This window comes from Podarcis erhardii (assembly GCF_964252035.2).
Source record: "Podarcis erhardii genome assembly, chromosome: 2".
In the NCBI taxonomy this organism is placed as follows: Eukaryota; Metazoa; Chordata; class Lepidosauria; order Squamata; family Lacertidae; genus Podarcis; species Podarcis erhardii.
In genome coordinates this window covers 105,831,282-105,849,088 of record NC_138498.1, presented here as the reverse complement: position 1 = coordinate 105,849,088, position 17,807 = coordinate 105,831,282, and the positions used below count along the sequence as shown (strand labels likewise).

Sequence of the window (17,807 nt, the reverse complement as noted above, 5' to 3'; positions counted from 1 at the left end):
GCCTTCTTAGTGGTGGTGCCCACCCTGTGGAACGCCCTCCCATCAGATGTCAATGAAATAAACAACTATCTCACTTTTAGAAGACACCTGAAGGCAGCCCTGTATAGGGAAGTTTTTAAAGTTTGATGTTTTATCATGTTTTTAATATTCTGTTGGGAGCCTCCCAGAGAGACTGGGGAAACCCAGCCAGATGGGTGAGGTATAAATATTAAATTATTATTATTAACGAGACCTTGCTTTCTGCATTACGTTGCTATCTCCAGCCTGAGTTTCTCATCTGTAAGATGGCCATAAGATTGACCTACCCCACAAGTTTTGATAATGGCTGCAAAATGACTACCAAGTTGCCAGCAATGGTCCTGGATGTTTAGAGTGTGGTGGTGCTGATAATGTCAAGGTCGCTGGTTCAATTCCCCATAAAGGACAGCTGCATATTCCTGCATTGCGAGATTTGGACTAGATGATTGAGTCCCTTCCAACTATGATTCTAAGGGAAGGATGTTTCCATCATGGGTACAGTGAGATCAAGCGGCTCAGTCCTATTTCCTTGCCTCGGAGGATTTTGTTGGGAGCTGCTACAAAACCAGGGAAGAACCTAGAGCCTGTTCGTTGCCAGATCGATACAGTGGTACCTCAGGTTACAGACACTTCAGGTTACAGACGCTTCAGGTTACAGACTCCGCTAACCCAGAAATAGTACCTCGGGTTAAGAACTTTGCTTCAGGATGAGAACAGAAATTATGTGGCGGCAGCGGGAGGCCTCATTAGCTGAAGTGGTGCCTCAGGTTAAAAACAGTTTCAGGTTCAGAACGGACCTCCAGAATGAATTAAGTTCTTAACCTGAGGTACCACTGTATGTGGTTAAAACAGATATATCCCACCTTTGTTCCAAGGAAAAGGTGACAAATATGGTCAGAGCATCAGCAAAAGGTCCCAGGTCTAGTCCATGGCATCTCCAGGTGGGGTTTAGAGAGACCCCTGTCTGAGACCCTGCAAAGCCTCTACCAGCCAGTGTAGACAATACTGGGGTAGGTGGACTAATGGTCTGACTCAGCATAAGGCAGCTCCCTATGTTTCTAAGTCTCCCCCCCTCACTTCCATCCTCATGCCCACCCTGAGGTAGATTGGGTTGAGATGTGCGATAGGCCCAAAGTCGCTCCGTGAGCTTCATGGCTGAGTAGGGATCTGGACCAAGTTTCTGCCAGTCAGAGTCTGCTGCACCAATCACTACACCACACTGCCTCTCTAGTTTATGAAAGTCCCTTTGCCAAATAAAATGCTCTTGCTGAAGTCATACACTGGCTTTGATATCCAATGGTTGTTGACCCCCACAAAAAACTCTTCACTTGTCACATTGAAATGAATTTTTTGAAACATTAGAGGCAGGGGAAGAAAGAAACAACCTTGAAAACCTGTTTAATTTGCCCTCTAAAGTAAAGGAAAATGAGAAGCTGGAGAGCCTTTTGTTTTGCGATCCCTCGGCCTTTGTGACAAACAAGTGTTCCCACTTGGATATTTGAGTGTAAAATGAGAGGAGCAAGGAGACGCCAGTTCCTGGGCAATCTGTCAGGAGAAAGGAACAGCCTCTGGTTGTTATTCATCCCTCTCACTCTTACGTAACCCCTGAGCTCCTCCTCACTGAAGAGGCCTGGACTTTGTTCTCGCAAAGAGAGGCTGAATTAATTTGACGACATCCCAGAATGTTCGAAACCAAAGAAATCGATGGCAATGAGTGGACAGGAAGGTATCTCAAGACTGAGGTCGGGAGCTCCTCCTTGCTCTGGCCCAAAATGGAAACAAAAGGCTTGTTCACACATTACACTGAATGCAGGCACAACCTTCTTTACACATGTACAAGGGCTTGTGTGAAAGAATGCACACTTTTCAACACTTGCTGAAAGCCACTCCTGTGCTCTTTGCATGCTGCTTCCCAAACATCTGACAGATGGCTGGCAAATCTCCTTGCTCTATGGTTCGTAAGTGCCTGAAAACCAAGGCACTGCCAGGCACTTGGGAAGAGCCGAGCAAGGGGCTTTGATTGGACAAACCACCTGCCAATATTGTGCTGACATCAGGTGATTGACAGGTGGATTGTCCTGCCCATCTGCCAGAGTTGGCCTATGGGGGTGGGGGGGGGCAGATAAGGATCAGGCTTGCTGGACTAAAGAAGTTTCCCATCCCGGCCTATGAGAATAATAGCGGCTTTTGTCTTGTGCAGCAGTACCAGGGCTGGCTCAAGACATTTTGCCGCCTGTGGCAAAAGGCAAGATGGCGCCCTTCCTCCTATTCCATGTACAGAAGCTGACTGGACGGCCGGTTGAATCTTATTTCAATGCTGGTAACAGGACAGCATATCTCCCACCATACCTGAGGGCAGCAGGCTGGCTTAGAGGGTGCAGACAGTTTGCGTGGAAAAAACAGACCTGTCCCCCAACACCCTCAACACTGCCTTGCTCCCCAACACCTGCTGCCTGAGGGGGCCACCTCATCCTGCCCGATAGTAGGGCCGGCACTGAGCAGCACGCAGAGCACGGTGCACTTGCAAACATTACCAGGTGCCTGGCTTGACAGAAAACAGAATCTTGACCCGGAGACAACTCAGAAGGATTGCCAGAAAGATTGCATGGATCAGTGCAGAGCTCAGAGTGACTGAAGCATGAACATACTTCAACAAGCCAAGTGAGTTTCAGACAAATATTTACAAAAAGGAGAGGTATAGCAGGTTTTTGCTGGACCTCACCTTGCAGAAGCACGAACTTCGTTAGGAATGTGTGGTTCTCCCTGGAAACAAAGGGAGCAGTTTCTGAATATTGACGTGGCAAAGCTAACAGGACACGTAGCACTCAATAACTAGGATCTTGGCATTTTTTTTTCTGTAGTCATCGACATTTTGAATCTTACACCTGGACCCGGAACTTCCTCCTGATAGCTTCTGCCCTTAACCACAAGGCAACATCATTAGGCCATGGAGTAGTGGGGCATTTTGAAGTGCAGAAGCTCATTATGACATCCCCACCCAAGGAGAGTCCAGAAATGCCGCCAGCTCTGTAGGTCTACTGTATGTATATGTACACACATATACCAAAGAGTAGCAGTACACAATAATACCCCATTTATTAGGATCAGCGTGGCTGTAATCCTATGCACAACTCCCTTGAAGTCAGCTTCACTGATTTCAGTGAAGGTTCAGCTTGCAAACATACTGAGCTTCGGCACACAACCTTCGGGCTGATAAAATGCAACGTTTAGCTTTAGAATGCAAACGATCTTGCAAAGAAACAGTTAGCATGAAGTAGGAATGCCCAACAAAGAAAAGGGAAGCTGCATCCAATCTCTGCTTGATTATTTTCCTCTTTCTCTGATTTCCCCTCTTCTGATCACTTACCGACAAACTTGAAAACCTCGTTATTCCCTCGTTCACTTATTTCACGTTATTCTTGCTACAGCACTTTTCAGCGTACAAAGCATTCTGCAGTTTTGGGTGGGATCTACACACAAGTTAAAAACATTGTGAAAATGCTTTTTTTAAAAAAAATCGTTTTGAAAAATTCATTGAATTTGCTATAGCTCACATTCGCCATCTGGTGTCACAATTGTATATTGCATTTTACGACGCATTCAAAACGTTTCATTTGACCTCTCTTACTTGGCATCTCGTGGTCTCTCGGACCAATATGGCAGCAACACCTTCTTGTTACACACCTGTCTCATAAGAGCAAAATCAGGGCAGCTGGCGATGCTAATCTCTATGCTGAGAGATAGCCAAACCCATTGCAGTTCAAACTAGTCTTAAGACCACATCTGACAGAATTAGATTAGTCACACTGGCAATCATTTACAATCTGTTTGGGGTATTTAGTAATGTTTTAGACTCCATGGCAACTGGAGGAGAAGCGGGGGTGGGGTGGGAAGCATTTTAAAATGTGAACGATCTCTGCTAGGGAAGGAAGATCTGACAAGGAGGGTCAGACTAATACAGATTGATGCAGGTCGATACAGGGGCAGGTGATCTTTCAGGTAACCTGGTCCCAAAGCTGTTCAGGGCTTTTTATCTGTTAGCAACAAGGCCCGGAACATGGCCCAATAGCTGATTGGCAGCCAATGCAGTTCTCTCAGCGCATGTACACATCCAAGTGTTTTGGACAAGAAACACTCAGTGTGCCCGAGTCTTTGGGGAAATCCAACCTGCGCTGAGTTTTCAGCAAAATCAGACCATGGCAAGGCAGTTGAACACTGCCTATATAGGTAAAAATGGTAAAAGACGCCTGGATGGTTAAATCCAATCAAAGGCAACTATGGGGTTGTGGCGTTCATCTTGCTTTTCAGGCCGAGGGAGCTGGTGTTTGTCCACAGACAGCTTTCCGGGTCATGTGGCCAGCAGGACTAAACCGCTTCTGACACACTGGAACACTGTGACAGAAACCAGAGCGCATAGAAACGCCGTTTAGCATCCCACCACAGTGGTACCTATGTATCTACTTGCACTGGCGTGCTTTCAAACTGCTAGGTTGGCAGGAGCTGGGACAGAGCAACGGGAGCTCACTCCGTCGTATGGATTCGAACCGCCGACCTTCCGATCAGCAAGCCCAAGAGGCTCAGTGGTTTAGACCACAGCGCCACCCACGTCCCTACATATTTATATACTGAGGCATTAGAAGGGTTGTGCTCAAACCCAACTCATGAGTGATGATGTCACAGCAACTGTTTCTCCACAGTTGTGAGGAACAGCCCAGGATGCTATGCTGCTGATGGCAGACTGGCAGCAGACTATACCAATTGGTTTTCCATTATTACACAACTTATTTACACTAGGTAGCCGTGTTGGTCTGCCATAGTCAAAACAAAAAATTCCTTCCAGTAGCACCTTAAAGACCAACTAAGTTAGTTCTAGGTATGAGCTTTCGTGTGCATGCACACTTCTTCAGATACACTGAAACAGAAGTGTATCAGTAGGAGAACACTTCAATCTCCCAGGACATTCTATACAAGATCTCAAAACAGTAGGAGAACACTTCAATCTCCCAGGACATTCTATACAAGATCTCAAAACAGTAGGAGAACACTTCAATCTCCCAGGACATTCTATACAAGATCTCAAAGTAGCTGTTGTATTACAAAGGAATTTCAGAAATAGACTGGAAAGAGAAGCTGCTGAATTGCAACTTATTACCAAACTTAAAACCATGGAGAGACCTGGTCTGAACAAAGACATTGGATTCTTATCTCATTATACATGACAAAGCCATTTTTCACCTTCTCACCCCTTGCTTTTTCCTGTAAGACCCATTGCAGTCCTTAAGAGTTAAGAGTCGTCAACAGGCTCATCACAGCTATCTGCCAATCACCCACTCCCACCACCCTTCTGAGTAATACCCCTCCCCACCTTCTCACTATATAGAAGGGTCTGGTGACTTCTGTTTCAGTGTATCTGAAGAAGTGTGCATGCACACGAAAGCTCATACCTAGAACTAACTTAGTTGGTCTTTAAGGTGCTACTGGAAGGAATTTTTTGTTTTGACTATGGCAGACCAACACGGCTACCTATCTGTAACTTATTTACACTGTTGAATTTAATGCTGCCAGCGTTTTCAGCTGTACACAATTATTTCCCATATATTCAATAAACGTTTTCCAATCTTCTTTAAACGTATGCTCTTCTTGTTCTCTTATTCTATACGTTAAGTCTGCAAGTTGTGCGTATTCTGTCAACTTGAAGTTTCCATTCTTCTTTAGCTGGGACCTCGCTCATTTTCCATTTTGGGGCTAATGAAACACGGGCCGCAGTTGTTGCATACATAAATAACCTTTTTCTGATACCTGGGAATTTAATTCTTGATCTCCTAAATCTTTCATATCCATCAATAGATGTTTTTTATCCAAGCTAAAAGCACCACTTCTTTAAATCTTTCTTAATTAGGAAGACGATCAATTCCTCTGATACTTTCAGCTATTAAACCATACTGCCTACAGCTCTGCTAATATCTTTAGAAATGTGCTGCCGACCAGGATTTTGCACTGTGGTACGAAGGTGGCTTCAACACTAACCTTTTCTCTGGAAGTGCTATATTTTGCTTACTCAACTTTTTTAACGGAGAATCCAGAACACATCATGGCCGTCAAATTGCATTTCCACTGCTTTAGGAGCATAGGATGATGTCTTATGTCATACTGGTGATCCCTTTAGCTCAGTACTGTCTACCCCCAACCTGCGGTTCTCCAGATGCAACTACAAGCAACTACAGATGCAACTACAGGCCTACAACTCCCATGATCCATTTGTGGCTTAGGGGGTCCATGAATAACCATAGTTTAGAGGTCCCGGGCCCTAAGGAAGTCAGACTATCCTCCACCAGGGCCAGGGCCTTCTCAGTGATGGCTCCGACCTGGTGGAATGCTCTGTCCCATGAGACTAGGGCCCTTCAGGATTCAACCTCCTTCCATCGGGCTTGTAAGACAATGCTATTCCCCCTTCCTTTAATTTGAATTCAGCCTGATCTTTTATTTCCCTTCTCTTCCCCCTCCCCCCTTTTATGAAGATCATCTGCTCTGAGACACCACAGCTAATTCTCCCCTGGTCTCCTCGCTGGCCCAAGTAGGACCAATTCAGCCAGCTAGCCCTGGGGATTATCTAATGCTTATTTCCCCTAAATTGATTTTTGAATTTTATTGTTATTCATGTTTTTATACTGTATTTTATGCTGCTTTTATAATTAAGTGTTTAAAATTTGTTGTTAGCCGCCCTGAGCCTGGTTTTTGAACCAGGAAGGGTGTGGTATAAATAAATTGTATCATCATCATCATCATCATCATCATCTAACAGGACCAGAAGTCAGAGATGATGGGAATTGTAGTCCAAAACATCTGGAGGGCCGAAGGTTGGGGATGCCTGGTCTACAATGACTGGCAGGTGTCTTCCCAGTCCTTCCTGAGGAAGCCGGGCATTGAACCTGGGACCTTCTGGATGCAAAGCAACTGCTCTATCCCTGAGCTACAGCTCTTCCTACAATGTATGCTTTCCTTCCATGTTTCTCCCACAACAAAATGTAATTGCAACCCAGTCTGTCCAGTATCAAAGCGCTGCTGACTGTTTTATTTATTTATGAATTCATAAGAGTACAAAATACAGAACTGGAGAAGAAACAATAGATACATTACGTCAATCCATTATTCTATTCCATAGACTTCCTGTCCATCCTTCCATGGCTCCCTAAGTTTCCCATTCCTGCTGCATAGTCTATTTTTTCTAACTATTTAAACATTCAAATTCTTCTCATTACAGTGGTACCTCGGGTTACATACGCTTCAGGTTACATACGCTTCAGGTTACAGACTCTGCTAACCCAGAAATAGTGCTTCAGGTTAAGAACTTTGCTTCAGGATGAGAACAGAAATCGGGCTCCGGCGGCGCGGCAGCAGCAGGAGGCCCCATTAGCTAAAGTGGTGCTTCAGGTTAAGAACAGTTTCAGGTTAAGTACGGACCTCCGGAACAAATTAAGTACTTAACCCGAGGTACCACTGTATAAGCTATAACTGCTGAGCTTACTCCAAACCGACTAAAGCTCTAACATTTTTACAATGGTATTTTAGGTAGTCTACAAATGGCTTCCATTCCTCTTTAAATCTTTCCTCTTCTTGCTAATTCTGCGTATTCCATTTCATCTGCCACTCCTCCTTCGTAGGTATGATCTCCTCTCTCCGTTTTCGTGCATATAGTATTCTCGCTGCTGTAGTGGCATACATAAACAAATTTGTTTGTTTACTTGGTACCTTGGACCTCATTATTCCTAACAGGATGGCATCTTTGGAAAGGTCTTCCGAAACAATTTTTTCAATTCATTTTATATCATTTCCCGATATTATTTAAGTACTCTACAGGTCCACCACATGTGACAAAAGGTTCCATCTGTACCTGTACACTTCCAGTATTTACCTGAGTCTGACTTATACATTTTCGCTAATTCATTTGGCGACAGGTACCACCTGTAAATCATTTCCCAATAATTTTCCTTAAGAGCCATAGCACGCCGTAGCTTCCCCCACAAATCTAACTCTATATTTGCGGCCCACATCTATAGCCCAATTGATCGTTGCCGTTTTCACCATTTCATCCTTTGTCTCTCATGCTAACATTTCTTAGGGCAGACTTTTCTTTACTTAAAAGCTTGGTTTCTGCTCCTTTGATTGTTTCCTGTTCAGCATAGCTGGGCGATAAGTGACTAATTGCTCCTTAATTAGGCAGGTTCTGTTCACTGCAGGGAAAAGCTTTAATGGCTGGTTTTCTTTTATTACATTTTGTTTTCTTTCTTTTGTAGCAAAATTATATTGTTTTAGCTACCTAAGAAAAGGGGGAAATGGAAGATGATGTGGAGGAGCTTATTAATTAAGAGGTACTTAATCATTATTCCTCACAGTCATACTGAACAGGAAGCAACAGAATGGCAAGAAGCTACAAAGAGGAAGCTATTAATTAATTTTTCAGGGGACCTTGGCTGAACAGAGCTTATTTGTGACTGAACAATACTGAAGGGTTTTGGCCACAGCGTAGGGTGTTGCTGAGTAACTCAGCGCTATATGCTGTGTTGCCTGAAGCCACTATTTAAATTAGCGCTAAACGAAAGTAATTGGACAGTGATTTTTTTTTTTATGCCTTCAGGAGGGCGAAGCAAAAGTAGCCCTCAAAGGGAAAATTCTAACGTTGGAGGGAGTGAATTACCATATTGGAGGGAGTGGATTTACCACATCAGATGAAGCAACAGACAATTTCACGGTTTTTCTTACTTTAAAAAAAAGCTGCAACCAAAATAAGTAGCCAGGGCTGTGGTGCTCCTCATCGCCTAGTGCAAACAGTGCTACGATAGAGCATCTTCCTCCATTATTTGTAAGAAGAGAAAGAAAGGGGAAAGGACTTCCCCCGCTGAGAGGCGATACACCACCACTGGACAAAAATCAAGACCATTTCATTTGATTTAACTTAAACTGGAAGTCGGTCCCCTTAACATCTTGTTGCACAACCTTGTCAATGAACTTCTTGAATGCAGTCTGTTAATTTTTAGTTTATTTTCATGTCTCCAGTAGTCCCTGTCCCTCCACTGATATCCTGTATACTAGGGATGGGGAACTGTCATCCAACAGGCCGGTCCTGACCCAAGAATAGGTCCAATTTTGCCAGCAAGGCCATTTCTCCCAAACCACACCCACCTGCCCGCCAGCTGACATCACTGGTCAGTTTATGGGTGGGAGGTCAGGGTTTAGTCTTACATTAGCTGCACACCATGTTCCCAGCAGGAAGCAGCCAAGGCAGCAGAATTTTACCCCTACTCATTGGCGTTAAAGCTCTTTGCAAAAGCACTCTTTGAAGCAGCTCTGCTTTAAGCAAGTGGGTAGGTGGGTGACAAGAGAGGAGAAGGCAGCCTTCTCTCCCCCACCATCAGTACCTGCCTGCTCTCTTAAAGGAGAAGCCTGGGGCTGCTTCAAATACCATTTTTGCTAAGGCCTTTAAGACAACTCCCCATGCTCCTGTTTCAGTCTCTGGAGGCTGAAAAGGGCGTGCGGATGCTGTCGTAAAGCCCTTTGCAATAGTGCTTTCTGAAACAGCCGCCCCAGTTCTCCTTTAACAGCAAACTGAAGCTCTCAGGTTACTTTCCAGAGAAAGGGGCATTACTTCAAGTACAGAGACAATATACGTCCCTGAGAAGTGAGACTTGGAATCTTTTCTCCTTGACTAACACAGTTGGTGTTTCCAAGAAGCTGACATTACAGTGGGCCATTAAAGAAAAGTAGCATTTTGCCTGCCAAAGTACAGATATTAAATACAAAAGGGTTTCCATGCCAACTTGAACTCTCCCTCCTCCTTTTCAAGGTTTCGGTGACCAAACCTGATATTTTCCGAACTCTGTCAAAAAAGCCTTGACCAAATAAAATGGATTTTAGAAATAATGCCTTAAAGAGAAAGAAAGAGAGAGAGAGAAAGAGAGAGAGAGAAAGAAAGAGAGAGAGAGAGAGAGCCTCACCTCCTCTTGAAAAGCAGGAATACCAAGCACTGTGGAGATTTTGAAGGTGTAGAAGAATATCCCTATTTTACAAGTCTGCTGAAGCCCAACTCAGTTACAGTACAATCGGGAATGGCTGACTTACAGCACAATCCTAACTAACCATGTATACTTAGAAGTAAATCCCATTGAATACTCCTAATTGGTTTAGTTAGCAGCTCAGTCTCACACTCCATGGTAAGGGTAGATCAGGATCTACTGACTGATCTCTAAAGGATTTGCAGTAGATTAGCAAATTGGATTGGTTAAATATCAACCACCTCGGGCCCTACAACTATCAGGAGAGGCCCTCTTGGTGGTGGTGCCTCTAGTTACGGCCTGGATGGATTTCCTCTGCGACAGGGTCTTCTTGGCAGTGGCTCCAAGTGGTTTTTAAAAACATTCCTGTTTACCCAGGCATTTGACGGCTGTTAGACACAGGCCATGGCAACCGTGAAATTCATAACCGTGAAATGCGATTGAGTATGTGGTCAGAGGCAGGACACTGGTCCTTAATTCCACATTTTGTGGGTTACTGGGGGGGGGGCTGGTGATAAAAACCTGTATGATTTTGGGGGCACCAAGTGCCTCTGGACTCTTATGACATGTTTTCAAGTCTGCAAACAGGATACACATTCCACTGTGTCAAAAAGCCAAATGCCAAGAGATAGTTTTCATGCAGCTGAGGAGTGGCTGATAATTTATTTCATTTCCATTCCGCAAGCTGACACAAAAGAGGCGAAACTTCACAGCACACAATCCCCCCCATTGTTTCTGAAGGATCTGCTTTGCAGTTTCCACAGTGCAAGCCAACGTGCTTTGTACAATGGGGCCTACTGCCTAGTAAAACGTGTTTAGGATTGCAGCCTTATTGTATTCGCAGACCAGCAAAGAAGAGAGTCGGATTTCTGAAAGATTAGGGCTAGGGTGGTTTGCCAACTGAAGAGTCGATTAATTCCCTTGCTTTTTAAAGTTACCATAATGCCCAAACTTCAATATTAATGCCTTTTTGAGAATACTGAAGGCGAGAAATATGAAATAACCTGCAATCTAGGCAACCTCCCGCCCAGCCTCATTGTTAGATTGAACCTGTGTACAAACCATACTTTTACGCACATTTAAAGCACATCTCCACAAGCATCCTGGGAACTGTAGTTTGTTAAAGGTGTTGGGAATTGTAGCTCCATGAGGACTAAATTACAGTTCCCAGTGTTCTTTGGGGGAAGCCATGTGCTCTATGGCACCAGAGACATACTTTATATTCTGTGCTTGATTTAGTGCCTCAGTAACACACCTGTCTTAGGCATGCTAATAGAAATGCACCACAGCCTTCTTCAAACTGGTACCCTCCAGATTTCGTTGAACTTCAACTCCCATCCAGAGCCGTCTTAAGCATATGCGGCGCCGGGGCGCAAAGATCTGGCCGGCGCCTCTAGGTTGCTGTTTGCCTGCTGCTCCCCCCCCCCCCCGCTGCATGGCGGCTGTTTCGGCTACACACACAGCGCCCGGAGCGTCATGTAATGTTGTGGGCACTGCGCGACACATCCTGTTGCGTGCGCCAAGCTGCGGGTTCCTTTGCTGGCTTTTCCGCTGTCTGCGCATGCTCCCAGCACCGCCCAACATGGGGTGCCAGCGCAGAATGCAAGTTGCAGTGGAGGAAAGATCTCTGGACGGGATCCGCATGCTCCTATTCATTGGGATTTTTTGCTGCAGATCCAGACGGGCACTGTTGGCGTGCCGCAGATCCCGTCTGGAGATGTTTCCTCTGCTGCCACTTGCATTCTCACGCTGGCACCCCACGTTGGGTGGCGCTGGGAGAGTGTGCCGACAGCGGAAAAGCCAGGAAGGAACCCACAGCTCGGCGCATGCAACAGGATGCATCACACAGTGCCCAGAACGTTACACGGTGCTCCGGGCGCGGCGTTTAAACAGTTAGCCACCATGCAGCTGGGGCAAGAGCCAACAGCCGAGCCAAGCAGAGCCCGTCGGAGTGCCACAGGCTCTTCTGCTGTGGTCGGCTCGACGTGAGTTCAGGGGCAAGTGTTGGAGTCCAGGAAAGAGCTGCCCGCAGCAGAAGAGCCTGTGGTGCTCTGATGGGCTCAGCTCCACTCGGCCGTGAGCAGCTTTTCCCTGGACTCTAACACTCGGCCCTGGACTCTCAGCCTGGCGCCCCTGAGAGCCTGGTGCCTGGGTGCCGTGCACCCCTAGCACCAATGGTTAAGACAGCCCTGCTCCCAGCATGGCCAGTGCTCAGGAATGATGGGAGTTGTAGTCCCTGGAGGGCACCAGTGGACCTTTTATAGCAAAGGCTGAGGATAAGTAACAGCTTTTCTTTACCTCAGACGGCGAATGTGCTGGACAGTGGAACTAACGCACACCACAGGCCAAGACATTCTGCTGCAGCCTCCTTTTCTTGACCCTGTTCTTCCCCCACTTCTGCTTATCACCACATTATCTGATTAGGGCTACCACCTGAAGGTCTTAACACGATCTTAACATACAGAGGAAAAGGGACAATTTCCCCACATCATTAAAAGTAGTAAAACAAACAAACAAAGACAATAAAAGCCCCATCCCTGGGGTGACCTGGCAGATATCCCTTGATCTGCATGGCAAGCCACTTATACCTGAAGAAGCATCTCCACCCCCATTGTTCATCCCAGAGACTGAGGTCCAGCTCTGAGGGCCTTCTGGCGGTTCCCTCACTATGAGAAGCAAAGCTACAGGGAACCAGGCAGAGGGCCTTCTTGGTAGTGGCACCCACCTTATGGAACACCCTCCCATCAGATGTCAAGGAAATAAACAACTATCTGACTTTTAGAAGACATTTGAAGGCAGCCCTGTTTAGGGAAGTTTTTAATGTGTGACATTTTAATGTATTTTTAATCTTCGTTGGAAGCTGCCCAGAGTGGCTGGGGAATCCCAGCCAGATGGATGGGGTACCAATAAATTATTATTACTATTATTATTATTAACGTGGAAATATTTTATACAGACCATGTGGCTCAGTGGTACAGCATTTGCCTTGCATGAAAAAGGTTCAGTCCCTGGCATCTCCAGGTGAGGAAGTCTGGGGAAATCCTGGCTGGATCGCTGGAAAGCTGCCTAATAATAATAATAATAATAATAATAATAATAATAATAATAATTTATTATTTGTACCCTGTCCATCTGGCTGAGTTTCCCCAGCCACTCTGGGCGGCTTCCAATCAAGTGTTAAAAACAATACAGCATTAAATATTAAAAACTTCCCTAAACAGGGCTGCCTTCAGATGTCTTTTAAAGAGAAGATAGCTGTTTATTTCATTCACATCTGAAGGGAGGGCGTTCCACAGGACGAGCGCCACTACCGAGAAGGCCCTCTGCCTGGTTCCCTGTAACCTCACTTCTCGCAATGAGGGAACCGCCAGAAGGCCCTCGGCGCTGGATCTCAGTGTCCGGGCTGAACGATGGGGGTGGAGATGCTCCTTCAGGTATGCCCATTGCCTTTCAGCGTGGGCAATATTGAGCTATAAGGCAACATCCAACATTGCCCTGTTTCCTTCAAATTAACGTACGGAATTTGCTGCTGCTGGTGACTAGCTTGGATGGCTATAAAGGGGGATAAGACACATGAGTGGTGGTGGAGGAGGAGGATGGGTCTACCGGTGGCTGTCAGTCGCGGCGGCAAAATGGAACCTCCATTTTCAGAGGTAGCATATCACTCAATGGGAAGCAACAGCCGGCAAGAGCGCTGCTTGAGGGCTTCCCAGCGGTATCTAATTGGCAACCGTGTGGGGAACTGTACGGTGGAATTGATGGGTCTTTCGTATGATCCAGAAACGGGGCCCTTTTTAGTCTCTTAATTAGGCGGCATGCAATGGACGCAACCTTTGCAACCAGACCTCTGGCAGCTGGATGTCCTGTGGTCCTGTTTTGGAAACGGAGATATAGAAGTTTGCAGAGCTGTGCTGGAGAGAGGCAGGGAGCTGGCAGGAGGTTTGGAACACGGGTGGGAAACCATTGTATTCTGCGAGCACAAGAACCTGTGAACACGGAAGAATTTGCAAATGCTCAAAATTACGAAAAGTTAGGCCTCAGGTGAAAATACTGCTTATATGGCTGATTTAATCATATATGGCCTTTTAAATGTGTTTGTGGGTGGGGGTTGTTGTTATTATGCTATGTATTTTGTATTTTTTTTATGTTGTTAACTGTCCTGTGATCTTCAGAAGAAAGGCGGTATACGAATTTAATAAATAATAACGATGATGATGATGAACAGAATTGCAACCTGGAGTTTTTGCCCCCAATAAATTTTGCAAATTAAGAACACTTGCATAAATTTACTTCTTTTGTTTACTTACCTTGTTGCACAGCCAACATTTTGAGCTTTTTTATTTATTTTGAAAAGCGATGGGATGACTGGATGGGGACTGAGGTAATTTGCCACTATAACCTATGGGGAGAGTTTGTTAAGGGTGCTTGGAGTTGTAGCTCTGCGAGGGATAAACTACAGTTCCCATGATTCTTTGGTGGGAGGGGAAGATCCATGTGCTTTAAATGTACATTGTATACTCAGCCTGATAAAGGACTAGGAGAAACAGCTAATGCCTTGTCTCCTAAGGTACATTCCTACTCCAGTTTTGGAGTATTTGCTAATCAAATACAGTTGGTACCTCGGGTTACATATGCTTCAGGTTACATACGCTTCAGGTTACAGACTCCGCTAACCCAGAAATAGCACCTCGGGTTAAGAACTTTGCTTCAGGGTGAGAACAGAAATTGCGCGGCGGCAGCAGGAGGCCCCATTAGCTAAAGTGGTGCTTCAGGTTAAGAACAGTTTCAAGTTAAGAATGGACCTCCGGAATGAATTAAGTACTTAACCTGAGGTACCACTGTACCATGCCCAAGATTTATTTGCAATCATGAGGTCTAGGACCTTGATTCTTTTTCTTTTTTAAAAAACAAAAACAAGAAACCAAAGCTTTGATTTTCAGGACAGATACTGAATGAGGAACCAGATTCCACGCTTGTGAACTGAGCTACATGGACTCCAGGCCAAATCTTTACGTGCTTTTCAGTGTGTACAGAAGAGTTCCTACATGCATAGGTTTCCGTGACCACTTCAATTCTAGGGCAGCCCTGTGCAAGGACATTCACTCCTCTTCCTAATTCCCTGAATAAGGAATTTCTTGTAGGCATGGAGTCGCATGAGTTTGGGGATTAGGTGGGCTGATGCAAACCTTAGTGACCCTTAATTCTTTTCAACCAATTGTCTCTGCAATTAATTGCCTATCCAATCATCTCCAAACTTCTCGCACGATATGCCCATTTAAGCCAACAGTGACTCTGAGCTATTCCTTTAATCACAGAGCTTTTGCTTCAGCAGCTTGTGGGAGTTTGGCTTGCGCAGAGATTCCCACACCATGCCTGTTATCTGCCTGCAAAAAAACTGAGCATAACTTTTGACGGGGCACCATTTCCTCTCCCGTCACTCACCCGAATGTCAGGCGATGCCCTTTTTTTTCAGGAACAAAAGCTCCCAAAGGAAGGGCCGAGCCCCCTTTGTGTGGTCCGCATGTGAAACATTAAATAATTAACCACATCTAATTTGCCCGTATTCATAATGCAGCAAGGCGTCTGGAAACTGAGGCTGACTTCATCTTGGGTCATCGTCCTTACTCCTTATCAGGTCTCGAGGTAAAGGAAGATTAAACCCTACTGCACACACACCTGGCTAAACCAGGTTTTGCACATGGGAACCCACCCTTAGCTAATACAGGTGCAATCCAACTTCCTATTTCTCTGGGAAAAGAAAGGTCTAAAAGACTGCAGTCATATAAATACGCCAAGTTACATATTTCTCCTTCCCCTGATGAGTTAACACAGCGAATGATTTTAAATGCCTCTCTGAAATGTCAAGCATGCTGCTGTTCACCAAAACCACTCCAGTAGCCAGCAATATTTTTCTAAAAATATAATTGCAAAGAAGCAGTGCAGCAATATTGATTCCCCACCTCTAAAGAGTATAAAACGAAGCTCTCCAGTCCTGCTGATACGATATACTCAATATGAAGAAATACTATGTAATCTAAATGATCAAAACAACTATTACTTTTGCTAAGCAGCGACGGGTGTCCGGGAACAATACAAAAACTACCGATTTGCATCACCAAGTCATCATTAATTAGATAATTAACTAGACACCTCGCAGAAACAGGGTTCACTCCCTCAGCCCCAGTTGACAGCGCAGAGCAAATTGTCACAGAAAGTTCAGCAAGGGTTTATTTGCTGGCAGTCTTCCAAAAAGAAAGAAAGAAAGAAAGAAAGAAAGAAAGAAAGAAAATATATTTCTAAATGCAATTAGCCTTACAAGTTTTCAAGTTGTGTAATGCTACAACTAGGCACAGCAAAATCTTCTGCAGCTGAGAAAGATTTAAAAGAATCTGCCACCAAAATCGGACATCTCAGGGTAGCGAAATTCAGTCGGAAAAACAAAAGGGGGACCCATTCGTATACAAGAAGGATTCTGCAATCCAAGAGAGAAATTCCTAGGCAGTGTGAGATCTACAATCCCTGTTGTCAAAGAAAATGGGTGCGGGTGTGTGCCTGCTCTGCTACAAACCCAGTGTCATAGATATCTTGCACTGTGCGGCTCAGAAAGCACCCTCATGTTTGCACTTACCTGATTTGACTAGCATTGCTCTGTAAAGTCCTGTCGCCCCAGGTGGGATCCTCACCTGGTCTTCCATCCTCTGGCTCATTTAGGCTTTCAGGTCTTGGTCGCTCTCTCTCTCTCTCCCTCAGCTCCCTGGCACAGCCTTAAGCCTCTCCCTCTTTCCCGCACCTCGGCATGTTTCTAAGCGTGCATGACTTTTTGGCAGTATACTGCTAAGCTCTTTCACTTCTGCAAAGACCTTTTCAGAGGCAACGAGAATAAGCGGTCACGTGACCCTGCGAGCGGCTCTATAGTTGCGGCCCTCCCCTGCTGACAAGCACATTCTGCTCTAACAAAAACCATTTCCCTCAGATCCTGTGATATATTACATTACTTACTGTGCAAAAAAAGAGAAAGCACATCAGCCCACACCTCTTAAGAAGGGGGCCACTATAGACTCCCTTTTGCACTATGTTTGTTGTCCATGCTGTGAACTTTGTCAGTGCCTTCAATGCTAAAAAAGAATATTTTGTGTTTATTATTTCAGGAAACACACACACACACACACACACACACACACACACACACACATTGGGAGGTGGAAAGTAAATTAGCAAGTGGGCAGCGTGGTTCAAAACAATGAGTTTAAGAAGCCAGCTTTCAAGGAGCTGAGGAGTTGCTAGAATGGCAATTTAGACAGGAACCTCGGCAGCTTTCCTCCTACGCCTGGAATAGCAGGTGCCAGTGTCAGAATTAGCACCCGGGTCATAGCAGCCAAAGAGACTGCTTTGTTTTACAGGTGCACTCTGAAGACTGTTCCTTAGGAAGGAGAGAGAGAGAGAGAGAAAGACCAAGTTGTTGGGCAAAGCCATAGGGACACATGAAGTTTACCTTATCCTGACTCAGGCTGCTGGCCCATCTAAGCTCACTATTGTCTACATTGAATGACAGCGGCTCTGCAGGGCTCCAAATAGTGGGAGCTGCTCCCAGCCCAACCTGGAGATAAAGGTAAAGGGACCCCTGATCATTAGGTCCAGTCGTGACTGACTCTGAGGTTGTGGCGCTCATCTCGCTTTATTGGCCAAGGGAGCCGGCGTACAGCTTCCAGGTCATGTGGCCAGCATGACTAAGCCGCTTCT

At 45.4% G+C, this 17,807-nt stretch overlaps 1 protein-coding gene across 1 annotated transcript in view; it reads right to left on the bottom strand.

Annotated features, from left to right (window-relative positions):
• FAM107A (family with sequence similarity 107 member A) overlaps positions 1 to 16,998 on the bottom strand; it is a 31,565-nt gene extending 14,567 nt beyond the window's left edge. Inside the window, exon 1 of the mRNA XM_081854033.1 lies at positions 16,696 to 16,998. Coding sequence (XP_081710159.1) covers positions 16,696 to 16,774 — 79 coding nt within the window. The 5' untranslated portion in view covers positions 16,775 to 16,998. The remainder of the gene's footprint in view (positions 1 to 16,695) is intronic.
• Positions 16,999 to 17,807: the final 809 nt, after the last annotated feature.